We start from the raw sequence: 12,867 nt of genomic DNA, 5'->3' as shown, positions 1-12,867 counted from the left end.
CATTTTGGAAAGTAAACGATGTAAAATTGATAAAGTTCAAAATACAGTATGCTAAAATTGTGGAGAGATCTATTAATACATAAGATGTGCCAAACAAAAAATAACAATATCAATATATATTTATGCTTGAGTGAAATCTTTTACTAATAACCTCTTTCTTCGAAAAGGGTTTGCTTTTTAAAAAGTGACTAAAACTGCCATAAATTAAAGGAGGAGGAATCTGTATTCTTAATATAAGAGCCAGAGGTGAAGGAAATTTTAAAAAAATCAATTGAAGACCACTTTTGAGGGTTTACCAAAACTTGGTATAGATTTATCAACCAATATTGAGATTGGAAAGTATTTTAATCACAACAGATCTATTAATTTATATTGACATTAGGAAATCATTAAAGGTTTTATTAAGAAATTGAACACATTCAATTTCTAGATTTAGAAATCTAAACCCAGTATAATTGACACTGACAATGATTAACAGTGGTAAAACGTTTATGGTTTGTTGACATTGCAGCAATATTCAAGTTTGAAGTTAAGTCATTGCATTAACTATGCCCTGTCTCAAACAAAACATCAAGTCATTATCTTAGCTATGCCCTGTCTAACCAGTAAACTTCAATATAAGCACATTATTTCCATATTAGTTTGCCACTGAAAATGTTTTAAAAAATAGATAAAGAAACTTGGCAGTGAGCAGTCAGAAGAGTATGCCCAGGAAATAAATATGCATTCTTGACATAATGAGTGTTAGATCTCTTCATTGACACGTTTCACTTGGCAAGTTACAAAGTATCACCATAATGAAGGAGCAACAAAACCATGAACGTTATAAAACCTTACAAAAAAAGTTTCATAGCAAAACATGGAAAGCGGCTTTCCTTGCAGAGCCTTATTGGATTCGAACTCTGAACTCCTGTGAAGAAAGTATATTTATATATACAGAGGAGAGAACCAGAAACGCTAACTAAAAGGCAATGCAGGCTTTGTGTGTTGCTTGGGGTCGGTAGCAGAGTCAGCCAAACCGAACACATTCAAACAAAACCCCTTATTGAGCTATGAAAAATAAAGATCCTCTCTTCTCCTCACAGAAGCTCCTTGCGCAGGCGAGCTGGTTGCACTACGTGCTTCCCCATCAAGCATTTCGTAGCCCCTCTCAAAGCTTTTCAAACAAAACCCCTTATTGAGCTATGAAAAATAAAGATCCTCTCTTCTCCTCACAGAAGCTCCTTGCGCAGGCGAGCTGGTTGCACTACGTGCTTCCCCATCAAGCATTTCGTAGCCCCTCTCAAAGCTTTTCAAACAAAACCCCTTATTGAGCTATGAAAAATAAAGATCCTCTCTTCTCTTCACAGAAGCTCCTTGCGCAGGCGAGCTGGTTGCACTACGTGCTTCCCCATCAAGCATTTCGTAGCCCCTCTCAAAGCTTTCCGCCAAGCCTAGGAAAAAATAATATATCAGAACCTAAATCAGATTTGAAAAAACGAAAAAAAACTTCTGAAAAGAAGTGAAGGGTTAGCTAAATCAGTTTTCCCCAATTTAGGTGATTATTTAATTAGTTTCTTGTTAACAAATACTCAATTTAAATCTTCTTGATTCGACGTCTTCTTGATTTGTAGTTTCAATCAGGATACACAATTTCGCCAAAAGAAAAAACAGATTGACAACATGAATTATGCTCAAATTAAAGTACAGATTGAAAACATGAATTCTGCTCAGATTAAAGTTTCTTTACCTTCTCTGCAGCTGCAGAGATCAAAGCATATGTGTTGATTTGGGCGGCCGTTAGCCTAGAGTTCTTGAGGTTCCCAACGGATCTCAAATGTGAGCCAAACCCTGGTTTACGCACAGTCCCATTCAGGGAAGTTTTCCATGTAACAAATGAGTCCAACTCTCTTGATGAATTGACATTGAGGCAATAGCAGCAGCAGTGGGCTCATTGATGATTCTCATAACATTCAAATCGGAGATTGCCCCTGTGTCATTGGTTGCCTGCCTTTGAGAATCATTGAAGTGTGCAGGAACAGTGACCACAGCATTCTTAACAGTGGTCCCGAGGTAAGCTTCTGCAATCTCCTTCATCTTAGTTAAAACCATGGAAGAGATCTCTTCGGCTGCAAAATGCTTCTCCTCCCCTTTGTATGTTACAACGATGCTGGGCTTATCGCCATCCCCTGAAATGACCTTGAAAGGCCATAATTTCGCATCGCTCACAACGGAGGGATCAGAGAACCTCCTACCAACCAACCGCTTTGCATCTGCCATAACATAGAGAACTGATTTAGATTGAACACAAATGCAAATTCTACATAAACAGAAGAATCTTACAGATGCAAATTCAAGCCTTCATATCAATCACCTTCAAAAAACTATAAGCTGAATTATGCCCATCCTGGTTCATATTCGAGAATGAAAGGGGAATTAAGGGTAGGTATGAAGGGGATGGGAAGCCTTTCTTATCTTATCTCTTGTTCAATACTCAATGATGTTTTAGTATTTAACAAAATGGCTTTAAATATAAACATACCTGGAGTTACTTTGTACAGATGTAGCCGAAGAAGTCGAAATCCCAAAGCAGTGATCTCAAGATTTGCTATGGCAGCTAGTTTTCCCCACCCAATTCCACTTTCGTTTCAATGCCTGCATGCAACAGGTTTCATCAATGGATTTTACAAAGGAATTAATATGGAATGGCAGGCGAGTAAAGTTAGAATTTATAACGAAGCAGGCGAGTAAAGGAAGCAGTTGATAACGTTTCGGTGGAATCAATCCGAACCCAATTCCACTTTCGTTTCAATGCCTGCATGCAACAGGTTTCATCAATGGATTTTACAAAGGAATTAATATGGAATGGCAGGCGAGTAAAGTTAGAATTTATAACGAAGCAGGCGAGTAAAGGAAGCAGTTGATAACGTTTCGGTGGAATCAATGCGACGGCTAAAACAATTTTAATCGTCTAACCATTAAATCAAGCGCTTACAAATGGACACGTAACCTCAGAGGAGAGTTGGTTTCAGAGGGGAACGCCTTAAGGCGTAAATATTATGTATGAGACTATGTGGTGAAAAGCATTATCTTTCTTCCTTGTGTTTTTCATTCCTTAAATATTTATTGCTAGACTTTTGCTTGACACAATTCCAACATTATATAGGAGTAATGGCATCTTCATGAGGCCCCCTTCTTCCACACTTTCCTCACATAAATTGCATTTAAATAATGGTATAACCTTAAAAACATATGAAGCATTGCATGTCTTTGATATTGTATTTCATTTTCTCTATAAAATCATTACAAAATAAACTTAGTTTGTTTTAAAAGTTTTGAAAAAAATATATTTAAATTAATTTCATTGTGGTTTATAGCCCAAATTACTCCAACAAGTTACCCATTCACAATGGTTTAAAATAATAATAATAATAACAATAATCTAATTTTGATATTTAGTATAGCCAAACATCAAGTTATTGTATGAGGCCCTCTTGTTTGTAAACAAAAAATTACTTCTACATAACAATTTCATTATTTATATTACCAATAAGTATATATTCTACCATTTCAAATTCAAATCTATATCTTACCAGAAAATGAATTTTTTTTAATAAATAAGTCCACTCAAATTATACTTCATATTTAAAAAATATTCATTATTATACAAAATATGAAAAAAAACCCACCCTATATTAATTAAAATTAATAAATAAAATATCCATTATTCCAAAGATCTAATTTTTCAGAATAACCAAATATTATAAAGGCTATTTCTGAAATGTGAGGAATTCCATAATCAACCAATGTCATTAATTCCAAGAATTCCAGCTATAGGATTGTTAGAATCAACCAATGAATTATATTAATCAAATAATAAAAAACATAGCATTTAATATTTTATAAAAAAACCTCTCAAATAATTAAATTTGGAATTGAGAGGTACCCATTCAGAACGTAAAACAAAATGTCATTACATAGTTTTCCTGTACCCAAAGCAGAGCCTCCTCTACATTATTGGGAGCTCATCTTTAGATGATGAACCCACAACTTTCCATTTCAGAGCATTGAAAAACGTCCATTGAGAAGAGCTGAAAGAGTACATAATCGATGAAAGAGTGTGCATAATTATTAGGGAAAAAATCAATCCTGGAAGAGTACGTCTGCCACGATGGAAGTAGCAGCTCAATATATAGAAGTCACCGATCATGATCGATGAAAGAGTACGTCTTTTCCATTTCAGAGAGCAATGAAAAAACGTCCATTGAAGAACCCCAAATTTGACATTCATGGTGACTTCAAATTTTGAAACAATAAGAACTTTTAACATGCCTGTGAGAAAAGACTAATTGTTCGAAGCTCCTGGGACTGTCTTGGGATTAAAGCTCCATTTTTAAACCTGCAAAAATCTGTAGAGTATCGAAAATTGATTAGTACATACTGGGAATATACTTAATCTTAAGAGGTCAAAAAAATTGTATAATAAGTAGCAACTTCATGATATAAATCTTCCCACTTCCCACTGTAAACTAACAGAATGCAATTAATTTCTTTTCCATTTCTGTGAAGCTAGTTTAATTTATAAATACCATGAAAGGAGAATAAATTTAACCAAATGTAAATTTACAGTCTGTTTAATCAACTGTTGAAAAAGCATCTAAATTTCATATTCAGGGTAATCATAAATAGATAATACATGGTAACATAAATTTGTTTGAAATTTTTAAAATAAAAAATAAATATGAGATTGAAAGAATAATGATAAGATTGAAATATTTTGTACTTACAATTTTCACACTAGAATGTAGAAGAATTTTGGTCATTTGATGTTATGGAATTTATATTTGGTGCATTTGTATGGCCAAGTAAATTGGATATACTTCTTCTTATAGCAATTGTTTTTGCCACCAAATCTTCTTTGAGATTTTCCAACACTATTACCACATCTCTCATAGTTGGCCGTTCATCAGGTAAATCTTTTGAACAAAGTAAACCAACTCGTAGCAAAGAAAGTAGACAATTGTGTATATTATTTTCTTCAAATCCAGCTCCATCCTGTGCACTAAACAGATTGTTGTCAATCACCTCCTTAACTTTGTTTGGAAATGCTAGGCTCACCCACTTGTGCATGTTTAGGTCTCCAATAAACATGTTGTTGGTTGGTCGTTTTCTGGTAAGCATTTCCAATAACATAATGCCATAGCTGTAAACATCTCCTTTGGTAGAAACTCTCTCACCCAATCCATACTCTGCATTAAAGGAAACCTCAATAAATATTTATCTCACTAGTGTATACAAAATTGTTGATGAAAAATGACAATATTTATCTCACTAGTGTATACAAAATTGTTGATGAAAAATGACAATTAAAACTAATTTTAAAAAAATCCATACCTGGAGCAATGTAACCCATAGACCCTTTCAAAGTAAGTGTTGAAGTAAGTGAATCACCAAAGTCTGCACCAATCAATCTTGCAAGACCAAAATCTGTCACATGGCCTATCATGTCTTCATCCAACAACACATTGCTAGGTTTTATATCACAATGCACTATTTGCACGTGAGAATAATGATGTAGATATTCCATGGCATGGGCCACATCAATGGCAATGTTTAGTAGTGTTTTCAATCCCAGGCCCCACACATCCTCATCATTGTTGTCGTCTCTGTCATGATACAAATGCTTCTCTAGGCTTCCGTTAGACATAAATTTGAACACTAAACCTTTGAAATGGAGGTTGGAGCAGGAGGTTATGATTCTCACCAAATTTCGATGTCGAATCTTTTGCAAGACATTACACTCTGCTTTGAAACTCTTCTCACCCTGGTCACTTTGCAATTGGAAAACTTTCACAGCAACAATTGTGCCATCATTCAAAATTCCTTTATAAACTGATCCAAAACTACTTGATCCCAACAAGTTGCTGCTGGTGAATCCATTGGTTGCTATGTGAAGCTCTTGAAATGAGATCCTTTCGTGCTCTAACTTTTGAAAAATGGATTCTGAGGAATCAAAATTTTGCACATGTATATTCCGTCTCCAAAGGAACCCCAAAAGTAAACAAGATAGGATAAAAACAATAGCTCCACTCATTAGAAATAGTATTTTCTTCACAACTACAAAATGACTTCTTGATGTTGGACATGTAGGTAACATGAATACTTTTGGTCCACAAAGGCCTGGATTCCCAATGAAGGACATGCTAACTGTTTGATTTGCAAAAACTCCCGCTTTCGAGATTTCTCCTCTGAGATTGTTGAAAGACAAATTCAAACACTGAAGCATATTCAATTTTTGGAGAGTCACTGGTATTGGACCTGATAAGGAGTTGGAAGAGAGATCTAGGTTCACAAGACTTAGCAAAGTTCCAAGTGAATCTGGAATAGAGCCTTGGAAGGCATTTCTAGATAAATCCAATGTTTGTAGTTCACTGCAACTTCCAAGTGTAGGTGGAATGAGCCCACTCAAGTGATTGGAGGAAATGTCTATAGCTTGAGCCATTGCAATTTTACTAATCTCCATGGGCAACGAGCCATCTAATGAATTCCATGACAAGTTCAAATAGAATTGTAGATTAGAAAGTTTAGCAATTTCTCGTGGAATGCTTCCAGTGAGCATATTGTGAGACAGGGCAAGCAATTCCAAATTTATATAGTTTCCTAAGATGGCAGGTATACTCCCTGATAACTTGTTGTCATGAAGTAAGAGTCTTCTTAGTTGTTTAGACGGTGGAAGGGAATTGGGAATCTTTCCAGTGAGTTTGTTTCTACTAATGTCCAAGAGACCAAGTCCTTGTAATTGTTCAAATTGATTGGAGATGTTACCTTCTAATTCATTGTTTCCTAAGTCCAATCTTTCTAATTTTGTAAGGTTTCCAAATGGTGGAATGGTACCATTTAAAAAGTTTCCACTTAAATTTAGAAAGATTAGGCTACTAAGATTGCCAATATGTGGAGGAATGTTTCCTTATATTTTGTTGTTTGCTAATGAAAAGTAAGACAAATTGATGGGAAGTCTCCCTATGGCAACAGGCAATACACCACTTAGTTTATTGTCACTCAAGTGCAATTTTTGTAGGTGAGAACAATTGGTAAGAGATACAAGAGAAGTCATGGTTGTGGTGCTACCACTATCAAGCTCATTATGATGCAAGTCTAATTTTTCAATGAGAGATAGTTTACCCAACTCTATTGGAACAGTCCCACTCAACTTATTGTAGTGTAGATTAAGATTTTTAAGTTTGGAACAATTCCCAATGGTATTTGGTATGTTCCCACTAAGTTGATTTCCCCATAAAGAGAGCACATTCAAATTCTTGAGTTTGGCACCTAATTCTAATGGAATGTGCCCTGTAAATTTGTTTAGGAGAATTGCCAAGTCAGTCAAAGTGGAGATATTGGACAATGAAGGGGGAATGCTGCCAGACAATTCATTTTCAAAAAGGTAAAGAATTTGCAGATGGGTGAGAAGGCCCAGTTCTTGTGGAATGCTGCCAGTGAGGTGGTTGTTGGAAATGTCCAACTCATTCAAAGTGGAGATATTGGACAATGAAGGGGGAATGCTGCCAGACAATTCATTTGTAAAAAGGTAAAGAATTTGCAGATGGGTGAGAAGGCCCAGTTCTTGTGGAATAAGACCAACCAGAGTGTTTTCAGAAATATCTAAAATAATCAACCCCGAAAGGTTTCCTAAGGAAGAGGGAAGGGTACCTGTGAGGTCGTTTACTCCCAAGTAAAGCTCTTGCAAATGTGAGAGGGAAGACAACTCCCCGGGGATATTTCCGCTCAGATTGTTGTAAGAGAGCGCCAGCGAAACCAAATTTCTGCAGCTGCTGAGTTGATGTGGTATATTTCCTTCCAATTGATTGCTGTAAAGCCAGAGCCACCTCAAACGAAAGAGGCGTCCCAATTGGGGTGGGATATGACCGTGGAGCCTATTTTGCGAAAGATTGAGTGAGCGTAGGAACGACAAATTGCCAAGCGAAGGGGAGATGGTGCCGCGTAGATCCATGCCATCGAGATCGATGGCCACAACTCTGTCTGGATGACGGCCGCCGCAAGTAATAGCAGTCCAGTTGCAAAGGGGGACTGTGGGGCTCCAATTGGCCAAGGAATTATTGGGATCGCTAGTAATGAGCTTCTTAAATGCTAACAGGGACTGTGCATCATCATGAAAATGAAATGAATGCGCAGAGGAGAAAGGGAAAAGGAAGAGGAGAAAGAGCGCAGGCAAAGCGAAAAAGGGAGACGGCATGGCGATGGAAATGAAGGGCTTCCGTTGCAGTGGGTATGGGGATTGTGGCAACGAGTGAGTATTTATAAAGGGCAAGGGGAGGTCCCTTAAGGGCTTCAGGAGAGACACAGAATTTCAGTGGACAGGAAATGGTCGTGAGAGGTGTGGATGGAGTGAAGATAGGAAGTGGCGTAGACACGTGGATTGATTAATCCCTTAGCCGTCCTTTCGAGACTCGTGAAAAGTCACTCATTTTGAAGTGCACATTATCTGGAATGGATCCCTACGAAACCCATTTTCCATTTAAATTAATAATTTACTTTTGGAATATACGAATTCAATACCTGTTTTACTTGGAGTCAATTACTTAACGCACAATTGTTATTTTAAATAAATTAATTTACTTGTGCAACTCAAATTTATTAAAAAATTAGTTTGCCTTAAATAGATTAGCCCAGCATCATAATTTTCATATTAATTATTTTATTTTTACGTGGATTCATTAATCCCTTAACTTGTCGTTGTGGTGAAGCTGCGAGTCCGCCCGGAGAAAGTGAAGATGGGAAAGACGTAACGGTAGGATGAGGGTGAGCATGGATGGATTGGATTAATTGAAGACGAGGGCATGATGATTGCGAAAATTAGTGGGTTTTCCAAATATCATTTTCACTTTGTTTATTGTGATTAAATATCAGTAGGATTTTATAAAATCATATCTAACAGGACTATGTGAACTAAAAAAATTATAGAAATAAAAATAATAGTAATTTTTTTTTAGCATTTCAATATTTAATATTAAAATATGAAATAATAATAATAATTATTTATTAATAGTCAATTTTTTCATAAAAATAATTAGTTATTTAATTACTTTTTATTATATTTAATATAGAAAGTAATTTATATTTATTTTTTATTACATTTTAATATTCAACTAGGGAAAATGGAAAAAAAAAAATTATTTACTTTTTATTATATTTAATATAGAAAGTAATTTATATTTATTTTTTATTACATTTTAATATTCAACTAGGGAAAATGGAAAAAAAAATAATTATTTACAGTTACTTTCATTATATTTCAAGATGGAAATATGAGAGGGAAAAAAAGAAACAAGTAAATTAATAAAATGTAAAAATCACTGATTAATTACTCATTTTTCATATGACATCTTAATATGAGAATATTAGTAGGAAAAATGAAAAATTTGTACAAATTTTTCAAAATATTAAAATAATTAGATATTTATATGTATTACTTATTAGATTATTTTAATAGGGTATGAATGGAAAAAGAAAACATTATACAAATGAATAAAAATAAATTTTTTTTTTTCTATTTCATTTTCACATTGAAATATGAGTGATTTTTTTTTTCAATGAATAAAAGTTATTAATGTTCTACAACATTCTCGTCAATCTCCCAACGGTTTAACTAGGCCCTGGTGTCTTTATACCAACCTCATTTGAGCCTTAAATGGTTTTGGTTGGAATTTAAAGCTAGCTTAGGTAGTCTATGGTCTCCTATGTTATTGAGTTTGTGTTTGTACACCAGAAGCCTAGTCATAGCTAGGCTCTCGATAGGGGAAAGACCCACTTCTATAAGGAGAATAGGATGAGGTGTGTTGTTTTTAATCTTGAGGTTATACATTATAAAACGCTTTTGGATTTTCTCAATCTTTCTTCAGGATTCACTAGAGATGCTTCAACCCCAAACCTCACAGCCATATAAGATAACAGGAGAGACTAACGTTTCAAAGAGGAACTTTTTTCTATCCCACATTACGAGGTTTCCCATTTTACAATTATTTTCAAGACCAAAATAAGCTTTCCACCCGCCATTAATCCTTTTCTCAATGCTATAGTTCCAGTTGAGCTTGTGATGAATATAAATTCCTAGGTACTTGTAAGAACACACTTCCTCCAAGTTACTATTGTCATACATAAAATTAGCGTAAGTGTCCTTCTTGGATTTGATAATCATAACTTTTGTTTTTTTAGTGTTAACAGTCATAACCATGGTAGAGCAGAAATCCTTTAGGAGTCTAAGTTTCTTATCGAGATCAGATGAGCACCTTGTGAGAAGAACAATATCGTCAGCATAGAGAAGAAGGATAATGACTATCTCAGCTAAGATCATGTCAGCACAGTCTGCTTCCTCTAAAAAACCTTCTAGCTTGTTGATGTAAATGCCAAATAGGGTAGGGGAGAGGGAGCAACCTTGTTTAACATCGATATTACACTTAATATCTTTCGACCACCCCTCATTGCTCTTTAACTTGGCAATTACATTATCTTATAAACTTATAGCAGCAGCTCTCAACTCAAAAGGAACCTTTAGCTCTTCTAATCTATTCCATAGGTTGTTTCTAGGAACCATATTGAAAGCCTTTCTAAAGTCCACAAAGCAACAAAAGAGATTGGATTTATCATTGCAACATTCCTCCACAATGATCCTAAGTGTAACGAGGTGGTCCATTGTTGAGTGTTGCCTTCTAAAACCCACTTGGCCTTTAGCCCGCTTACATTCACTTTCAAGCCATACATTCAACTTCTTTTCCAAAATAATACCATATAACTTGGCTAAGAGAGGGTTGATCATAATTGTCTGATAATTGGAGGGGTTATTTGTATCCACACTTTTAAAAATAGGGATAATGAGGCTCTGAGTCCATGGTTTAGGGAACCCTCTCTTGATTTCTTAATTGAAAAGCTTGTGGATGTGGGGGATGAGTACGAGACCTCCAATTTTTAAGATTTTCACCTGGTAACCTTCAATGTCCTTAGCTTTCCCATTTTCCACGCGTTTAACCCAAAAATCAATGTCTTCTAATGAGAAAACTTATTTTGTTGTGAGCAGGGTTTCAAAGTTATCCATGTCATTTGGAGATTCATAAAGTTTTTCAAGATAGGAATTCCAGTCGTATAAAGAAATTTTATTATTACCTTTAGTTTTCCTAATTAGAATCTGCCTCCAGAATTTCTTACCAGCTACCTTAGAGAGGTGTAAGAGATTCTCTTGTCTTTTACGAATATATACTGCCTTTTTTTCCTTTTAGTTAGGGCTTTATATATTTAAATTATCTTGCCATTTTTAAGAGATTCATCAACAACTTTCTTAATTGCTCTCCTCACACTTTTACACTCTTTGTCATACCATGGGTTGGTTTTGTTATTTCCTTTATTACTTGAAACTTCAATTGAGAACTTGTTAATAGCATATGAGAGGGTTGTAGTAAAATTATGATAGAGGTATTCTATGTTGTCTATACTAGATAAATGAAGCAAATTAGTTTTTAATTCATTTAGAAAGAGATCGTTTTTATTTCTATCAAAGATTAAGTTCTTTTGGCTATAAGGATTATCTTCTATGGGATCTCTAGGCATGAAGAAATTGAGAGTTATAAGTAAAGGCCTATGATCAGAGCTAGGCTCGTGGTCGTTTAAGATGTCAAAATTTATTATTTCGATTTATAAAGGAAGATCGGAAATAAAATAGTCTACCACATTGTTACCAAGCCCATGGATGCAAGTCATTTGGCTAGAATTGGGCCACTTCTTTAGACCGTTGCAAATTATGAGATCCTTAGCACTACAGAGCTTGACTAGCTCCGACCCAAACAAATTCTCCCTAAGGTCTTTAGAGCTCCTTTTGTACTGGCTAGCCAGAGTAAGGTCTTTGTCTAACTAAAGAGGATTAGGGTTGGAATGATTGCTCTGTCTGTCTTCTCTCTTAACATCCCTCCCAGCAATCCCTCGACCCCGGTTCAAGGGACCCCTCAAGAAACATCATCAGCGGCACCTCCATCGGGTAGCTACACGATAGTGCCCCCACTCTCGAAACCTATCCCTACGGATGCACATCATAGCACTGAAAGACCTCCCTCAAACCCTTCTCCACTATAGGAACAACCAGACTCCTCTGAAGTTGCTGTTAGGCCAAGCAAGAAGCGAAAGTGCTTCAAGCCGAAAGGTGAAGACATCATCATCAGGCTTGGGGAAGATATCTAGTGGGGCGACACCATGGATACGATGGACCGCGTTCTGGTTGGAAGGATCTAAGGTAGAACCTACACAGCAGCTCAATTGAAGCTTTGGACCTCAGAGGTATGGGGGTAGCACCTCGCCGACCTTCCATTTGTACAAACTTTTGTTAGGGGTTGGTTCACTATGTGTTTGCCAGAGCTGAGCACACGAATTGGGTCCTATCCTCCTTCTGGCACTTTGAACATGCTTTTGTCCTCCTCTGCCATTGGAACCCTCTATTCAATCCGGAAAAAGAATAGATAGGAGTCAGGCCTATTTTGGTTTGGCTTCCGGGATTGCCCCTCCAATTCTGGTCAGAGGACATATTTCAACGCATAGGCAACACCCTTGGCACATACCTTGAGCACGATAGATCGTATTTAGCTACTGGAATGATGGCTTATGCCAGGGTTTTGGTTCATCTGGACACAAGGGGGGGCCTCCAGGAGCATATCACATTACAATGGAGATCTTTCTCTCGACAACAAACCCTGGATTACGAAGGGGTCTTGTTCCGTTGTAGACGATGCCATAAGGTGGGACACCTTTTCAAGGACTTCCCCTTGAATTGGAAGGCAAGAGATGGAGAAAAGGAGAAGGTCAATACGCAAAAAAGTTCTCACTCACAAG

At 36.2% G+C, this 12,867-nt stretch overlaps 1 protein-coding gene and 1 pseudogene across 3 annotated transcripts; both read right to left on the bottom strand.

Annotated features, from left to right (window-relative positions):
* Positions 1–722: 722 nt before the first annotated feature.
* On the bottom strand, positions 723–8,396 carry LOC149208436 (receptor kinase-like protein Xa21). 3 transcript variants are annotated; one of them, XM_089396048.1, is made up of 5 exons: positions 7,690–8,396; positions 4,312–4,388; positions 2,522–2,634; positions 1,730–2,252; positions 723–1,433 (listed from the first exon to the last, which is right to left on the bottom strand). In XM_089396048.1, the coding sequence occupies exons 1-3, from the start codon at positions 8,231–8,233 to the stop codon at positions 2,578–2,580; spliced, it is 678 nt and encodes a 225-aa protein (XP_089252174.1). In that variant the 5' UTR covers positions 8,234–8,396; the 3' UTR covers positions 723–1,433; positions 1,730–2,252; positions 2,522–2,577. The 3 variants fall into 3 exon arrangements, with proteins under 3 accessions (XP_089252174.1, XP_089252175.1, XP_089252173.1); XM_089396047.1 differs by lacking the exons at positions 723–1,433; positions 1,730–2,252; positions 2,522–2,634; positions 7,690–8,396 and adding exons at positions 4,767–5,228; positions 5,374–7,663 and having other exon boundaries at positions 3,903–4,388; XM_089396049.1 differs by lacking the exons at positions 723–1,433; positions 1,730–2,252; positions 2,522–2,634 and having other exon boundaries at positions 3,819–4,388; positions 7,690–8,394.
* Positions 1,852–2,259, bottom strand: LOC149208437 (heat shock cognate 70 kDa protein pseudogene; annotated as a pseudogene).
* Positions 8,397–12,867: the final 4,471 nt, after the last annotated feature.

This window comes from Pinus tabuliformis, chromosome 1_2 (assembly GCF_031772625.1).
Source record: "Pinus tabuliformis cultivar Carrire ecotype Pingquan chromosome 1_2, CPIR1, whole genome shotgun sequence".
NCBI classification, from domain to species: domain Eukaryota; kingdom Viridiplantae; phylum Streptophyta; class Pinopsida; order Pinales; family Pinaceae; genus Pinus; species Pinus tabuliformis.
This window is presented reverse-complemented; position numbering and strand designations above follow the sequence as displayed.

Coding starts and splice junctions, on each gene's coding strand:
- LOC149208436 (XM_089396047.1), bottom strand. CDS start 6,598: ATGCTCACTGGAAGCATTCCACGAGAAATTGCTAAACTTTCTAATCTA. Junction 5,229..5,373: donor TATGGGTTACATTGCTCCAG/GTATGGATTTTT, acceptor CCTTTAATGCAG/AGTATGGATTGGGTGAGAGA.